This window comes from Cavia porcellus, unplaced genomic scaffold (assembly GCF_034190915.1).
Source record: "Cavia porcellus strain 051 isolate PalLab524CR breed Dunkin Hartley unplaced genomic scaffold, mCavPor4.1 scaffold_15, whole genome shotgun sequence".
In the NCBI taxonomy this organism is placed as follows: domain Eukaryota; kingdom Metazoa; phylum Chordata; class Mammalia; order Rodentia; family Caviidae; genus Cavia; species Cavia porcellus.
Window position 1 is genome coordinate 69,107,642 of NW_026947498.1, and position 14,279 is coordinate 69,121,920.

The 14,279-nt window shown below is 46.5% G+C and overlaps 2 protein-coding genes across 4 annotated transcripts in view; one reads left to right on the forward strand and one right to left on the reverse strand.

Moving 5' to 3' along the window:
* The window catches only part of Parp14 (poly(ADP-ribose) polymerase family member 14), a 59,001-nt gene extending 56,065 nt beyond the window's left edge, over positions 1–2,936 (forward strand). Inside the window, exons 16-17 of one of the 2 annotated variants that reach the window (XM_023562602.2) lie at positions 1,923–2,097; positions 2,352–2,936. In XM_023562602.2, the coding sequence (XP_023418370.2) occupies positions 1,923–2,097; positions 2,352–2,641 (465 nt within the window). In that variant the 3' untranslated portion in view covers positions 2,642–2,936. Of the gene's footprint in view, positions 1–1,922; positions 2,098–2,351 lie in introns of those variants that run through there. The other variant, XM_063225085.1, reaches the window with a different exon arrangement.
* A 3,376-nt stretch (positions 2,937–6,312) lies between these two features.
* The window catches only part of Hspbap1 (HSPB1 associated protein 1), a 74,363-nt gene continuing 66,396 nt past the window's right edge, over positions 6,313–14,279 (reverse strand). The window contains exons 4-8 of one of the 2 annotated variants that reach the window (XM_003464157.5): positions 13,784–13,920; positions 12,065–12,236; positions 9,370–9,453; positions 7,044–7,154; positions 6,313–6,934 (exon numbers count right to left, since the gene is read on the reverse strand). In XM_003464157.5, coding sequence (XP_003464205.4) covers positions 6,401–6,934; positions 7,044–7,154; positions 9,370–9,453; positions 12,065–12,236; positions 13,784–13,920 — 1,038 coding nt within the window. In that variant the 3' untranslated portion in view covers positions 6,313–6,400. The remainder of the gene's footprint in view (positions 6,935–7,043; positions 7,155–9,369; positions 9,454–12,064; positions 12,237–13,783; positions 13,921–14,279) is intronic. The other variant, XM_013146380.3, reaches the window with a different exon arrangement.

Below are 14,279 nucleotides of genomic sequence, written 5' to 3' on the forward strand. Positions count from 1 at the left end.
AGCTGTCAAAATCTTTACCTTCCCTCTCACTGTTCGGTAACATTTGATGTTTCTGTGCTCCCGCCAGGGTGATTCTGTCTGGATGTAGTTCTTCTCCGACAGATTGTATAGTAGTGAATTCTCAATTTTTGTTTTTCTGAAAATGTCCTTATTTCACCTTCATTTTGAAGGATATTTTTTTTATTAACAATAGAATTCTGGACTGGTGGTTGTTTCCTGTAGGCATCCTGAAGAAGTTATTCCACTGTCCTCTGACTTTATTATTTTGTTTGTATTTCCTTTCCCTCTGAATCTTGGCTTATCAAATTCTTGTCTTCAGCTAGACTTTTTTTTTCTCCGTTACCTCATCTAGTAGTTGTTGGTGAATAATAAACCTACTAAACAAAGTTTAAGATTCAATTAATTTATTTGTAATATTTTTTGATCTTAGAATTTATTCCACTGGGAATATTGACTCAGATTACTGTGTTCAACATTATTTGAGAGTTGTGTGTTTATCTCAGAGATAGAGTACTTGCCTTGGCTGCTCGAGATCCTAAGTTTGGTCCCTAGCATCAGGCCAAATAAAGAAAAACAATTTAAATAATGTGTGTGTGTATGTGTGCTAGGGATGGAAACCAGGGCTCTCACTTAGCTGTATCCCAAGCCTTGAAATAAATATTCTCTTTGTGTGGTTATTACATTTTAAAGTTTAAGAAACTTTGTAAATTTTAGGGTGAAAAGACTAAGAAATGGAGAATGATTTCGTAACTCTTAAAAAATTTGAAGCTTTAAAAAATTGAGTTAAGGCTTATGGTAAATGGAAATAAAGTGGGACATAGTTTAAAGATTAGAAATTTGATTTAAGTAAAGAAAAAGAGGAAATGATAAGTCAAATAATGGTGTTCTGTTATTATTTGATCATGAAATTTTTGCTTCATAAAATAAAAAATATTTTAAATCAAATTAGGTTGACAGATTACATGGTAATGCTGAGACTTTGAACTAAAGGGCAAGTGGGTATCGTAATTAAAAACAGCAGAGTCAGAATTAAGAGCCAACAACAGAGAAAGTCAGGGAGCAGTACTTGGCCTGAGACTTGTGCAGAGCAGAGCAGGATTCTGACGGCACAGACCCTCCAAGTGCGTTTCCGAAGCCCCTGGCCACTCCCGCCCACTGCTGCTCACTCCTCCCAAGGCAGTTTAACCACCCTCCTCCTGAGCAGAGGAGTTCAGATGCTCACCTGTGACCCAGAAGCCAGCCAGCTCCTCCACAGCCCAGCAGGCAGACCCCACCCATCAGGGTTAGTGCTGCCCTCCTGCAAGTGCAACTGATGCTTGTTTTCCAGGAATTTCTTTCTTGCTAGACACTCTGGTGGCTCTCATGGTCAGAACATGGCCACCTGCTGGGTACAGTGGTGAATGCCTGTAACCTCAGCAGCCTGGCAGGCTGAGGCAAGAGAGTCCCAAGATCAAGTCCAGCCCGGGCAGCTTAGTGATTTAAGAAAGGCTGGAGTTGGGGCATAGTAAGAAGGCCTTGTGATCAACAGCTTGCTCAGCTAGTATCCCAGGGACACTGGGGTGGCCAGAGGCAGTGACAGAGCCAGGTAGGGAGTGACAGGAGAAACTGGGGTGCGTGTAATAAGCAGCCATCAGAGAGGCTGGGTCAGCCTCATCCTCATAATGAGTACTTAACCTCCTAGACATTGTTTGCTATTGTAGTGTGTAAAAGATGTCAAAAGTTAAAATCATGCTGGTCCCAATGCCTGTTCTTATGATAAGAACACTGAATCTAAACGATTTCTGGACACTGAGAGTGCCATCTGGCAGTGGATTTGCTGCTGAATCAGTTTTTGTTTATGAAAAATGGTGAACATGTTTCGTTTGCCAAGTCTTGGCAAGTACTCTTGGCACTGGCTAAGTGTTCTCTTTAATAATTTGTAGATTGAGAGGATCCAGAATCCACATCTGTGGCATTGCTACCAGGCAAAGAAAAAAGCCATGGATGCCAAGAATGGCCAGCACAGCAATGAGAAGCTTCTCTTCCACGGGACAGACGCCGGCTCGCTGCCTCACGTCAACAGGAATGGGTTTAACCGCAGTTATGCGGGCAAGAACGGTAAGAAAGCAGGAGATGGGGCTGCCCAAAAGGGGTGCCAGCCGTGAGGGCCCGTGGTGGCAAGGAACACTGCGGATGTTCTGTATTCCCACAGTGGGTGGCCAGGTTGCAGCACAGGTTTCAGGGTAGGACTCACTGAATTTCATCCCAGAACGGCCTGCCACACTCAGTGTTTAAATCTCACCCCAATTGCCTTATTTGACATGTTGGGCTAAACTGAAATTCCTAAAAGTGTTTTGTGTTTCTCTTCACAGCTACGGCATATGGAAAGGGAACCTATTTTGCTGTCAATGCCAATTATTCTGCCAGTGACACATACTCAAGCCCAGATCCACGTGGGAGAAAGCATATGTATTACGTGCGCGTACTCACTGGAAAGTACACACAGGGGAACAGCTCATTGATTGTGCCTCCTTCAAGGGACCCTCAAAATCCTACTGACCAGTATGACACAGTCACAGATAATGCGAAGAACCCAACTATATTTGTGGTATTTTATGACTACCAAGCATACCCGGAGTACCTTATAACTTTCAGACGTTAACTTTTTGGTTTTCTTCCTGAGACATCATATGTAACTCCTGGGAAACAGGTTCATCCCGCCCCACTACTAACCACTTTTTCCAAGACCAGTATATCCCTTTTCCTTTTCCTCCTCCACCCTTCTTTGCCATGGTGGGGATCAAACCCGGGCCCTGTGCATGCCAGCCGAGCACAGCACCACCGAGCTCTACCCTCAGCCTGAAAGGTCCTCCTTTGTCACTGAAATCAACTTCCCTCAGCCTTTTCTTGGAACCTATCTTGAGAACAAATAAATTTGAGAATATGAGATAACAAAAGTTTATAGCTGTGTAGCCACAAGCTTGTGGACATCAAATCTGTGGGACAAGAACAGGTTTATATTTTCAGGAGGGACAGACTAGCAGTCTTACTGGCAGAAAGGCACAGTCACGCAGTTCTAGCTGGTACTGGTGACGGTGGGAATCATGTCAGGATGCCCTCGTGCTGCAGGGGCATGAAGGGTAGAGCTGCCACCTTCCCTGAACAAGGATGGGCCTGACTGATGTTTCTGTCCTGGGGTTGAAGTCTGCGCCTGTGATACAGATATTCCACGAATATTTGCTAAGCCACTTAAGAATGAAACAGCCTGATTAGAACGCTAACAGCAGAGTCATCTCCGACATCCCTGGCTTCTTTGCCTCCAGTTGAACGGATTCCTTGACGGGAACCTGTTTCTTCACACAGCAGACCATGCCATGGAGCTGGGCAGCTGCAGCCAGGCCTCTGGGACCACAGTGCACTTGCAACCTACACAGGCCAGACACTGGGACTTAGCTCACGGTCTGGGTGAACTGTGTCCCCTGGAGCTGTGTGGCAGCCAGGTCATTTCTAATGTTAAACCCAAACCCATTTTTTTCCACTGCCTAGTGAAAACAATGGGGCAAGGGGTTTTCAGTGGAAACCTACTGTGCTTGCAATTAAGGAACACTAAGGCTGTTAAATAGCTTATTTCCTAAAAGTCAGATCAAGAGGAAAAAAAGAGAAAGGCCCAGGTTATAGTTCAGCAGTACAGTGCCTGCCTGAAAAGCTTAAGGTCTGAGTTCAATTTCCAGTACCCAAAAAAGAGAAAAATACTTCTTGTAATCCAACACGGACAGTGTATCTAAAAATGTTACCCATCATTTCTAAAAAAAAAAAAAAAAAAAGCGTGAATAATTTCCAAAAAATACCATAGCAGCCTAGCTTTTGATCAGCTTTTAAAACACTGTGCATAAGTTTTTAAAACCAAATCTGTTAATCTGTTAACTGCTAATGCAGCAATTTTTTTTCATACTCTGGTAAATTTCAGGTTCAGACAACACATTGAGGACCTGGACTGTACCAGGTAACACAGTAGGTGCTTCACATACATGACTCGCACTAACAGCCCTGTGAGGTGAGAATTCTGTGCACATTTTCAGGCTGAGGAAACATGCTCAGAACTCAAGTTTCCTTGCGTAGCACCACTTAGGGGACAACCCTGCAGCTGACAGCAGGCTCCTGGCTGCACTGCAAGCATAAGCTCCTCACCAGAGAATACGGCCTCCAGAGAACGTCGCGGCTTTAGGACCGTCTCATGTACTCTGCAGGACACTTCCCTGTTCCTTTTCTCCTTCTGGCTTCGCTTTAAAAAAATTATATATATATATATATATATATATATATATAATTTTAAAGAATATAATAAAAATGGTAATTTCAAAACAAGATAACAGGAGATTAACAATGGATCAGTTTTTTATGTCTCTGTCTTGTCATCTGAGCGACTATTGCGAAGATAACAATGCCGGCTTCGTTTTTGGTCGGTCTCATTTGAAATTCCATAAACCCAGAAGCCAGAGCTGGTTCTGATGCGAAGCCGGCGCGGAAGGCGCAGTCGGACGCTAGGGGGCGCCGGAGGACAGATGCGCTCGCCCTCCCTGCCCGCTGGGAAGGAGAGCAGCAGGCCCAGAGGATGGACGCCTGGTCCTGACACTGCTCCTGCTGCTGCTGCTGCTGTTGGTTTATAAGAGGCCTGCTCAGGTCTTGTTGGCTAGTGTGGCTTCCTAACCACTGGCCTCTGAGTTAGGCACGAACACTGAAGCTGTGGAATTAGAATAAAAAGAGAACGTTGCTCTGATTTGCTTTCGTTCTGCAGTGGTTTGGCTGACTCAGGGCAAGGCTGATAGGAAGATGTTCTGCACTGAGGAATAAAGACCCAGTCGGTAAATAGTATAGTCCTCTTTGATCTAAAGAAACTCCAAGCAGGTCATTTTCCTCCTTTTTCAGGAAAACTTAACAATGTCACTTTTAGTCAAAACTTATTTTTATCTTAAAGAGCAAATACACAGGAAGCCTAACGATGAGCAGCAGCCACTGTTGATGAAAAGTTTACGAGACAGCAACAAGCGCTTAGAGAACCAGCACTCACTGGGAATCTTCAGGAAGGGGCACAGTATAGCTGGAGTTAGTACATCTGGAGGAAAAATGGACCCCAGCACGGAGCCTTTGCTGAACCAGCCCACTTGGAGCCTGGGCAGGCTTGGCAGGCAGGCCAGAGCTGTGGCAGCTGTGGTACCCAAGGCAGTGCAGGCTGCCAGGGGGGCACGTGCAGGTGAGACTCCGGCTGCCCAGGGTGGCCTTCCTGGGCCTTGAGGGCCTGGCTCACAGTAGATGTTAGCCTCTGCTGCCCCTTGCTGCCCATCTGTAACTCGTAAACCTGCTTTGTATAACTTGTGCCCTTGGGTGTTGTCTCAGGGGACTCGAGACAAGTTGGTAACCAGTACAGAGCAGATCTGCTTCAAGGTGAGCTAGTGACAAGTGTCCCGGAAGAGCCCTGTTTGGTTCTTCCTTTCCCTGGGCAAGCTCACATAACAGCATGCCCTCCTCCTAGAAGTCACACCTTTTCTTTGGACTTACTGACACCTAAGGGAGGGGCAGGTAGTCAATTCTTTCAAAAGGAGACTTCCTGTCTACTGTTGTGTTTGTCAAGCATGGTAACTCAGAGGTCAGTATGCTTTCTGAATTTCTAAATTCTTGGACAGTCATGGTAATTGTCCCCAGGTTTGGAAAATGCAATCAGAGTGGGACTGATTTTGCTAAATTAAGCTATCAGTCTTTGTCTGAGGATCAGGAGCACCTGGTCCTTTCTAGTCCCAGGACTGCTCTCTGACATGCCCAGCTCTTCCCACAGGAAGTGCTCACATGAGAAGCCCACCTGCTGACTGGTGTCTTGTTGTAGATGACAGGAGTTCACCGGTGAGAATTCTGTTGGTGTTAGACGTGGATCACCTTAGATCCAGGCTGGACTCGGTCCACTCACCTTTCAGACCAGCTGTCAACCAACTCTTTCTGTTAAGGGAGAGTGAATTTCTTTCTTGGCTTTCTGAGCCACGCAGTCTCTTGATCTAGATTCAACTTTGTCAGTATGATCCTAAAGCTGTCACAGGCACTATGAGGTGAACTCTGGGTGTGTTCCCAGGAAACCTGATTTACAAGACCAAGCAGCAGCAAGTCCAGCCCTGGTCAGAGCGATGGAGAGAGCGCTTGCTTGGGGACACCTGGGGCTTACAGGTGTCACAGTCTGTAATCCAGACTGCGGCAGGACGAAGATGGAGGGGGAAAGCAGTGTTCACAGAAGGAGATGGCAACAGACTTGGAACTTCAACAGGTAGAAGATAAACATGCAAACTGACCTTTGGCTGTTACACCTTTTATTTTAAATCATACTATAGTTTACAAATACATTTTTACGATGTTATTAAAAATTTGCCTTCTATGAGAATCATAAGCTTTTCCCTTGTATCAAAAGCTGTGCCACCATCCTGATCACTTGTGGATTCACTAAACAGTCCAGCAAATCATCGGTAGAAATGAGCGCTTGAGACAGGCCGGGAGCACTACCCGCAGCAGCCTGTCCCCCTGTCGCGTTTCCGTCCTCACTCATCATTTGTGGCCTCTGGGGACAGCAGGATTTGGCAAAGTGTTTCTCATCTTTGTCAGCCAGCTCTTTACTGTCATTTTCAAATACGCCACCTCTGTGTGCAGGGGGCTCTTCAGGAGCTGGCAGTACAGGGCAGAGGTCGGGGCCAAAGCCGCTCGCCGCAGCCCGCTTTCCGGCTCCCGGGCCTTGGCTGCGGCTGCGTGTCTGGTCCACCTCGGGGTGGCTGCACACGTGTGATCCTTCCTTCTCCACGCTTCCCCCATTTGCTTCCAGCACGTCGTCTTCTCCTGCCTTTGGGGTTCTGGAATGACTGAAAAAGGCAGAAATGGCTCCACTTAAGTAGCTACAGTTGACTGCATGAGAGGTTGCTTCAACCTAAGGGAAAAGACACGCTCGTCGGAATGGCCGTCCCCACCAAGTTAAGCTGAAACAAGGGCTCTGGTTGGGAAGCTTTACCACAGGAAGCCACTGCCATGACAAATACCTCAGTGGGGTTTAACCAAGCCCGGGAATTGTGGGGGTCCTCGGATGTTTTCAGAGCACACACAAGCGTACGAGTGATTGCCTCTTCCACGCGGGCCAGGTGGTCCTCCTCCTATATTGAGTTTTAAAAGAACACACAATTTTAGCCTTTGTCTTCGTGTTTCATGCGTCAAAACAGAGAACTCTGTGTCTTCTGATTGTGTGTCCCACTCAGTAATATATGCTTTGTTATAAGGGGAATGAGTAAGCTATTGGCAGGATGGTAATTTTTTTTTTTTGGTACTGGAGATCAAACTCATGACCTTGTGCTTGCCCAGCAGGCACTTGTGCTGCTGAGCTAAATCCTTGGCCCTTACAATGATAGTTTCTATGTATTCACTGTTATCTGTCATCTAGAAGACACACAATATTTCATCAACCTTATTAAATATGTATTTTATCTACAGAACACAGCCCTCAAGTATGAACCACTTTGTGATTTGTTTTTCCGCCAGTCTTCTCTATTTTTTTGATAGGTTTCAAGTTTTAAAAAGCACCACATATACAGAAGAGCAATCCTTACAGAGTTTGGAAGGCAACTTATTTGAAGGGGAAAAATTATAGTAAACATGCTTGACTACAAGAATGAAGATAAGCTTTCTTAACATAAGCACAAACTGTAGCTCTAATGATAAACGACATTAAAATCAACAACTATTAGAGAACACAATGAGAAATAAACTAAAACACTGTAACAAACATGATTGATCAAAGAATAACACCGAAAATAAAGAATCTGAACCTGACAATAAGACAAATAACAGTAAAGGTCTACATGGCCGAGATCTTCAAATACTTACAAAGAACAAAATATGCAGTTTTACAAATAACAGCTGGGCTATAAGCAGGCAGATGACAGCACCACTGTTTAACACCCATGAGCTCCCTTGGGAGGGGAAGCCACTGTCAGGGCTACTGAGGGTGTGACTGTGGTGCTGGTGGACGAAGGGACTCCGTGGACGCCCCCCAGCATCAGTTCCAGGTCAGCCTCCTCCAAGCAGTATTTCTACCCGCGAGTCTCCCATCTCCCCCTGCACGCTCACCTACCCCTCAAAGGCTACGCCTCCTCTCTCTAGGCGCACACTTACGGCTTCTACTGTACTCCTCCTGACATCCCACCTATTCCAAAGCCCTTCTCAATAACACAGAACAGGAAACCTCTGACTGAGACGGGTGCAGCTGCCAAAGAGCAGAGAGATGCCAGGTTAGGAGAGCAGAGGTGCAGCCAGGGTTTGGGGCTAACAAGGGCACTGGCACACTCCAAGCTGCTGGTTACAGTGACAGACATGGCCATAATAGGCGGAAGCTGTCACTGTCAAATACAGCAGGCAGCCACAATTAGGCACAGTGTATTGGTGGGGAAAGGTTTCTGGCACACATAAATGCTGCAAACCAAGTGCCCTAAGAAAATGTATAAAGCAACACTGAGAATTCTGCACCTAACGAGGACCCTGAACCAGGAAGTGGCTAAGTAGACCTTTAGTTATAAACTCACTGCATTCCCAAGGGTTTGTTGTAACTCAAATTGTCAACTGAAGGCTCAGCCTCCTCTATGCAGCCTTCAAATCTCTCGCCTGTAGACAAGCAGATCTCAGTGTCCTTAGGGAGACACTGGCCCAGGAGTTCTCAACCAAACCCACCCAGGAAAGAATGCTGTGATGTTCCTTCAAGAATGCTTTCAGAATTAAGTCTGTGTCTCAGACCATGGGGAAGCACAAATTGTCAGCATCTGTCCAAACTCAAGACTTTGGTCATAAGTTAAAACCAAAAAGCTGGTCATAACCCAAACTGTGCATTTATGTCAGGCTGGTCATAATCTGAGGGTCCACTGTGTTTCTATCCAGATGGTGTGGGACAGAATTGGCAGCAATAGATCCAGCCAGACCAACACAATTTTCCTGGTAACAGTGCTCATGGAGTGGACCCAGCATTGGATATTAGGGCCCACTGAATGTCTTTCGTTTCTCTGTTTCTTTGAGACAGGACCTTGCTGTGTAGTTTAGGCTCACAGTGACTGTCCTGCCTCAGCCTCCAAAGTCCAGGGACTGCAGGCATGCACCACCATGCCACACCTGTGTGTCCTTTAAATAAAGAGAGTGTACATCTCGGAAAATTCTATGTTCATCTGAACTATGCATCAGCAGAGGACAGAATCACAGTACAGTAAAACAATATAATCACAGTGTGCTGGTTACAGAAAATTAATCACCAAATTTTATAGACAGGCTTTGTGCATCTTAAAAGCAAGGACTTAATTTATTTTTAAAAGGAAAACAACAAAAACATACCAGCTCAATCCATGAATTTATGCTGACGGTGACAGGATCAATGGATTCCACGTAATGCCACCAGTGTCTGGGAACAAAAAGGACCTGAAAACAAAGTGGAAAAGTAGATAGGAGGAGAACATTTCATTTGTGTGTCAGAGGACGAGTTCCACTGAAGCTGTCAGGGAAAAAGTAACGCGAGAAATTCACAGGAACAGTGAGGGGCCGTGATCCCCAGGACGCTGTGGAAACAGCGCACAGCGTCAGCGCTGAAGGGAGGGAGACAGGACAGAGGCCCGCGGACCTGCGTCTCTCCTTCTTAGTGATGAATTCACACGGAGACGGGATCCAGCCAGGTCTCTAATCTTCTTAACTCTTGGCCTTCTCTGTCCACACTTAAATTTCAGCAGAAACCTTGAGATTCTAAGTTTTCCTGCATCCTATCACAAAACAGTTTTATGTGTTCTGTGAAATGGCACCGGCAGAAATGGATGCATAGCTTCTGTCTTTCACAGTTCAAAACCTAAAGATAATGTGCAGGAAGGGCATTAGGTACGTGGTGAGGTAGAGAGTTCAGTGCTCGAGGGCTCCCAGGGTGGGAGAAACAGGCCTGGGCAGGGGTTGGGAACAACTTGGAGGGTGGAGGACGACCTGAATGAAGCCAGGAGGGAGGTTAGAGGGGAGAATGAGGACACATCCCAGGGAGACGTGGCAGGGACCAACGGGCGGAGCTGCTGGGGGAGGCAGCAAGCTGGCCAGTCTCAGCGGGCATCAGGGAGGTGGGCACGTGGAGGCCTGGAATTCAGGGTGGAGAATGTGGGTTTCATCCTGGAGGCACACAGAGTTACTGAGGAATTCTGAGGAGGAGGACGGTAAAACTGACATGGAGAGAGGGACTGGGAAGCACAGGAGAGCCTTGCAATGGCCCTTCCCATGAACGTTAAGCTATGAATGGGAAGGTTTACTAGACATGAGCACCAGGTGGGGCCAAGGAGGATGTCACCCACACGGACTCGTACCTGATCAGCAAATGGGGATGATCCGAAACTTTGGGTTTAGGAAAAGAGGGGCATTTGCTCTCACAGGGCTGGAGGTGGGAAGTTTCTTTTGGGAGAAGGAATGCTAAAGCAGCCATGGGTTTAGTCATGAAGACGCTGCTATGGTTTGGAATGATCCCCAAAGGCCCTCTGTTGAAGGTGTGATCGCCAGCTGAGGCATACTGGAAGATGCTGTAAGACACCAGCTCAAGGGTCAGAGCCACGCAACCACCAAGCGAAAATCCTGAAACTGTGAGCCCAAACAAACCTTTTCTTTAACAAGCTGACTTTCTCAGGCATTTTGTCATGGTGACAGGACACTAACACAGAAGTCATGAGTGTCCTGTTGTATACTACAGTTTCAATAAAGTGGTGAGAAACAGAGAACTGTTTTGTGGTAGCTTCAAGAATGGACAAGACAAAAACAAAACAAAACAGATAGGACAGAACAAATCATCCAAATTTGGCCATTAAAGACGAAGAAACATGAACTAGTGACGAGTTCATAACGATGGAATGACTATGAGAAAATGGGAAGAGGGTCAGATGTAAAGAAACCAGAACTGTCGTATATTTCTGGGGGGAATTTCAAATGGAAGAGCCACTGTGGGAAGCAGTTTGGCAATTTCTCAAAACCGTTAAATGCAGTTATCAGACAACTTACCAATTCCACTTAGGTATATACCCAACTTGAAAATATATACTCAATTAAAAACTTGTGTATACAATAGTATCATTCCCAGTAGCTAAAAATGTAACCCACCCTCATGTATATCAGCTGATGCAGGGCGAAACACATGTAACTTAGCTGTATCATGGCATCTATGAAAACCTTCTACAACACAGGTGGCCCTCGAAAATAATACGCTCTATGAAAGACGCCAGAGGCCCTATGCTAGATGACTGCACTTGTATTAAAGGTCCAGAACAGACAAGTCTATGGAGATGGAAAATGAACTGGGGACTGTGCGGGGCTCAGGAGGAGAGGTATGCATGGGGAGGGACTGCTATGGGGTGAGGCAACTTGGTCAGGTCAAAGGGAGCTGGCAGTGAGGAGCAGGAAGGAGCCAGAGGGCAGGGGACAGGGACGGCGCAGGCAGGGGACAGGGACAAGCCAGGGAATGAAGTCTGCCCGAGGGAACAATAGTCTTCTGACTGCTCATAAACTACCACACAGCGAATGGCAGTTTTCAAACATTTCCCCCTCTGGGTAGCAGCAGGAAGTACAACACGTTTAGAAATTTTCCCCACACAGTCACCCATTCTTGCGCATTCCCACGCAGCCTGCCTCTGGTGACCCCCTTCCTGCAGCATCCCAGCCTGCGTTTACATGTCCAGGGTTGGTTGTAGCCCATCTGAGCAGATACTAACTGTGACCACACCCTGGAGACACCGCAGTAACCACGCCTGCTGCTCCCTTAACCTCCAGGAAAGCAGCCCTGTGGGCTCTTCTCATCCTTGAAGATCTATTCACCCACAGGAGAAGCTGAGTTCTCTCCGTCTCCTTCCCAAGAACTGTAAACAGAGTCAGGCAGGCCACCCCCAAAAGCACAGCAGCAAGCAGCAAAATACTCTCATTTGTACAAAGGGGTAAGCATGTGGCGTGAGGGACTTCAGGGAGAGGTGGCCGTGCTTCTCAGGACAGCACCGGATATCAGTATTGTCAAGGCCATCATTACCTGTCTTGGGCTCAGTGTGACTGAATGCCTTCGAGCTTTCCGGAACCAAGGGAAACGCTTTAAATCAGGATTCACAACGTTGACTTTACTGAACACACTAGATTCTTCATAAGGGATTCTAGTTGGATAAAGGCAGGGTGTATCTTCAGGAGGAAAGAGATGCCATCTTTTCCTGACAAAAACAGATGCGAGTTAGCATTCGGAGCTTGGGATGAGATATGCACAAAGGTAGACCTACGCTCATTGTCACTCATGTAAATGCAATCCTTAGAGGAATACGGGGGCTGCCCCTGTGGTCACCTGGCCTCTCATTCAGTGCTGGAATCCCGGGAGCAGACATTGGTGGGTGCCTCGGGCAGGACTCTCTCAAGCAGCACCTTTCATCACTGCGCAGGATTTAGTCTGTAAGGTCATTCTTTCACTGTTTCAAATCAAAGTTTTCCCCCTTATATGTTGTTTTTATCTCTGATTCTAGAGCTACCCAGAATAACCCCCACCCTTTCAAGTATCTGCATTCTGATCCAGAATACAGGGTTAGCTTCTTCTCTCAAATAGCTTCTAGACTGGTTGGCTGCACTACCAATTTTTTTAATTTAAATATTTGTTAAGTTACTCTATTAAGAGAAATGCATATATAATGCCACATAATTAAAAACAGTACGACTCAGAAGTATCCAAAAGAGAAGACTGAAATGTTTCAGTCAATTAAATAGGTTCTGAAAAATGGAAGTAATAAATCTTAATTCACAAAACACTGGACACACCTGCATTTTACACCAATTGAGGGAGGTCATCTAAGGTAAGAGCGGGAAACATGTGGAGAGAGAGAGGAAGGTGAGATGAGCGAGCAAGCCCAGAGAGAGAAACAAGGTCTAGTTCTGCAGACAGAAGCCCCTGACACTCTGGTGAGCCCAGCGCTTCCACTGCAGCTCCCAGACCATTTTCGTTTTTACCTTGTTGGTTCTAGGTCTCCTGCTTGGCAGAACCTAGTGAGTGATGCTGAGCAGGCACCAAGTCTTTGCCACCACTTGGAAATGGAGCCTCTCAGAGGCTTTCCAGGCCCAGCTTCCCACCGAGTCACAGGTTTGGTGGGCTGGAGCAGATTTTTCCCCTAAAATTTTGAGGTTAAGTCATCTGCTTTTGAACTTCAAGACTTGTTAGCTGATGGCTACATGAACTGATAGGTTGTACATAGTTACAAAATGAATTTCGGTCAAATAAAGGGCATTTGGGATTGTGTGTGTGTGTGTGTGTGTGTGTGTGTGTGTGTGTGTGCGTGTGTGCGTGTGTGTTATGGCTCGTGTCTTGATTACCCCCAAAGCCTCATGTGCTCTTAGGTGGGGATTTTGGGAGGTGACAGTGTCTAGGGTGTGTGACGTCGGGGTTAAGAGTGTGAAGCTGGGATTAAGGGTGCCCACCATGGTGTAGGTGGCACCACCCAACAGAAAGGAGGCCCGAAGGGATCCACGGGAAAGGCAGGCTGCTTGCTGCTGTGAGGCTTGCTGCTGTCGCCTTCTGCCTGCCTGCTCTGTCATGGACAGCACCTCAGCAATCACTGATGCAGCTGTTCCCCTTGCTTCACAAAAGGGAAAACGGGGGGCAGGTAGAGGTCTGTCATGGGCAGCACGGCGCTGGGGCTGAGGGCTGGTGTTCTGGTGTGTCTGTCGGCCTGCATGCACGCACATGCATCCACGCACACAAACAATGCATGTACATTACCTTCCTTGCACCTGGAAGACTAAGTTACAGCCATAGGTGTCCAGATGACAGGGGGTGTGCGCGCCGAGGGAGCCAATCCACAATGTACTTTCCTGGCCGTTCCTCCCAGGAAACCCAAAGTCAGACCACAGCACATCCTGTTTTGGAATAAAATGATAGTCCATCAAGAACCAACTCCTTCTGTATGGAAATCTTGTACATTTTCCATTGCACATCTGATTTTGGCACTTGGGATATTGTAGAACAGAAAGTGCTACAAATGGAGAAGATCAGGTTTCCACGGCAGTTGCACAAAATCCTTTCAACCAACATGTGAGAATAACCTCACTGATGGTAGTAATTCAACGAATTTTTACTACTTAACACATGCCAGCATCTGCTATAGAAGAAGTTTGTGATGAATCAGTGAACAGAATGGAAACGAAACGCTCACCTAGATGAAGCCCACATCTGCTGTGGACAGACAATAAGTAAAACATAATTATGCAGCTACTGG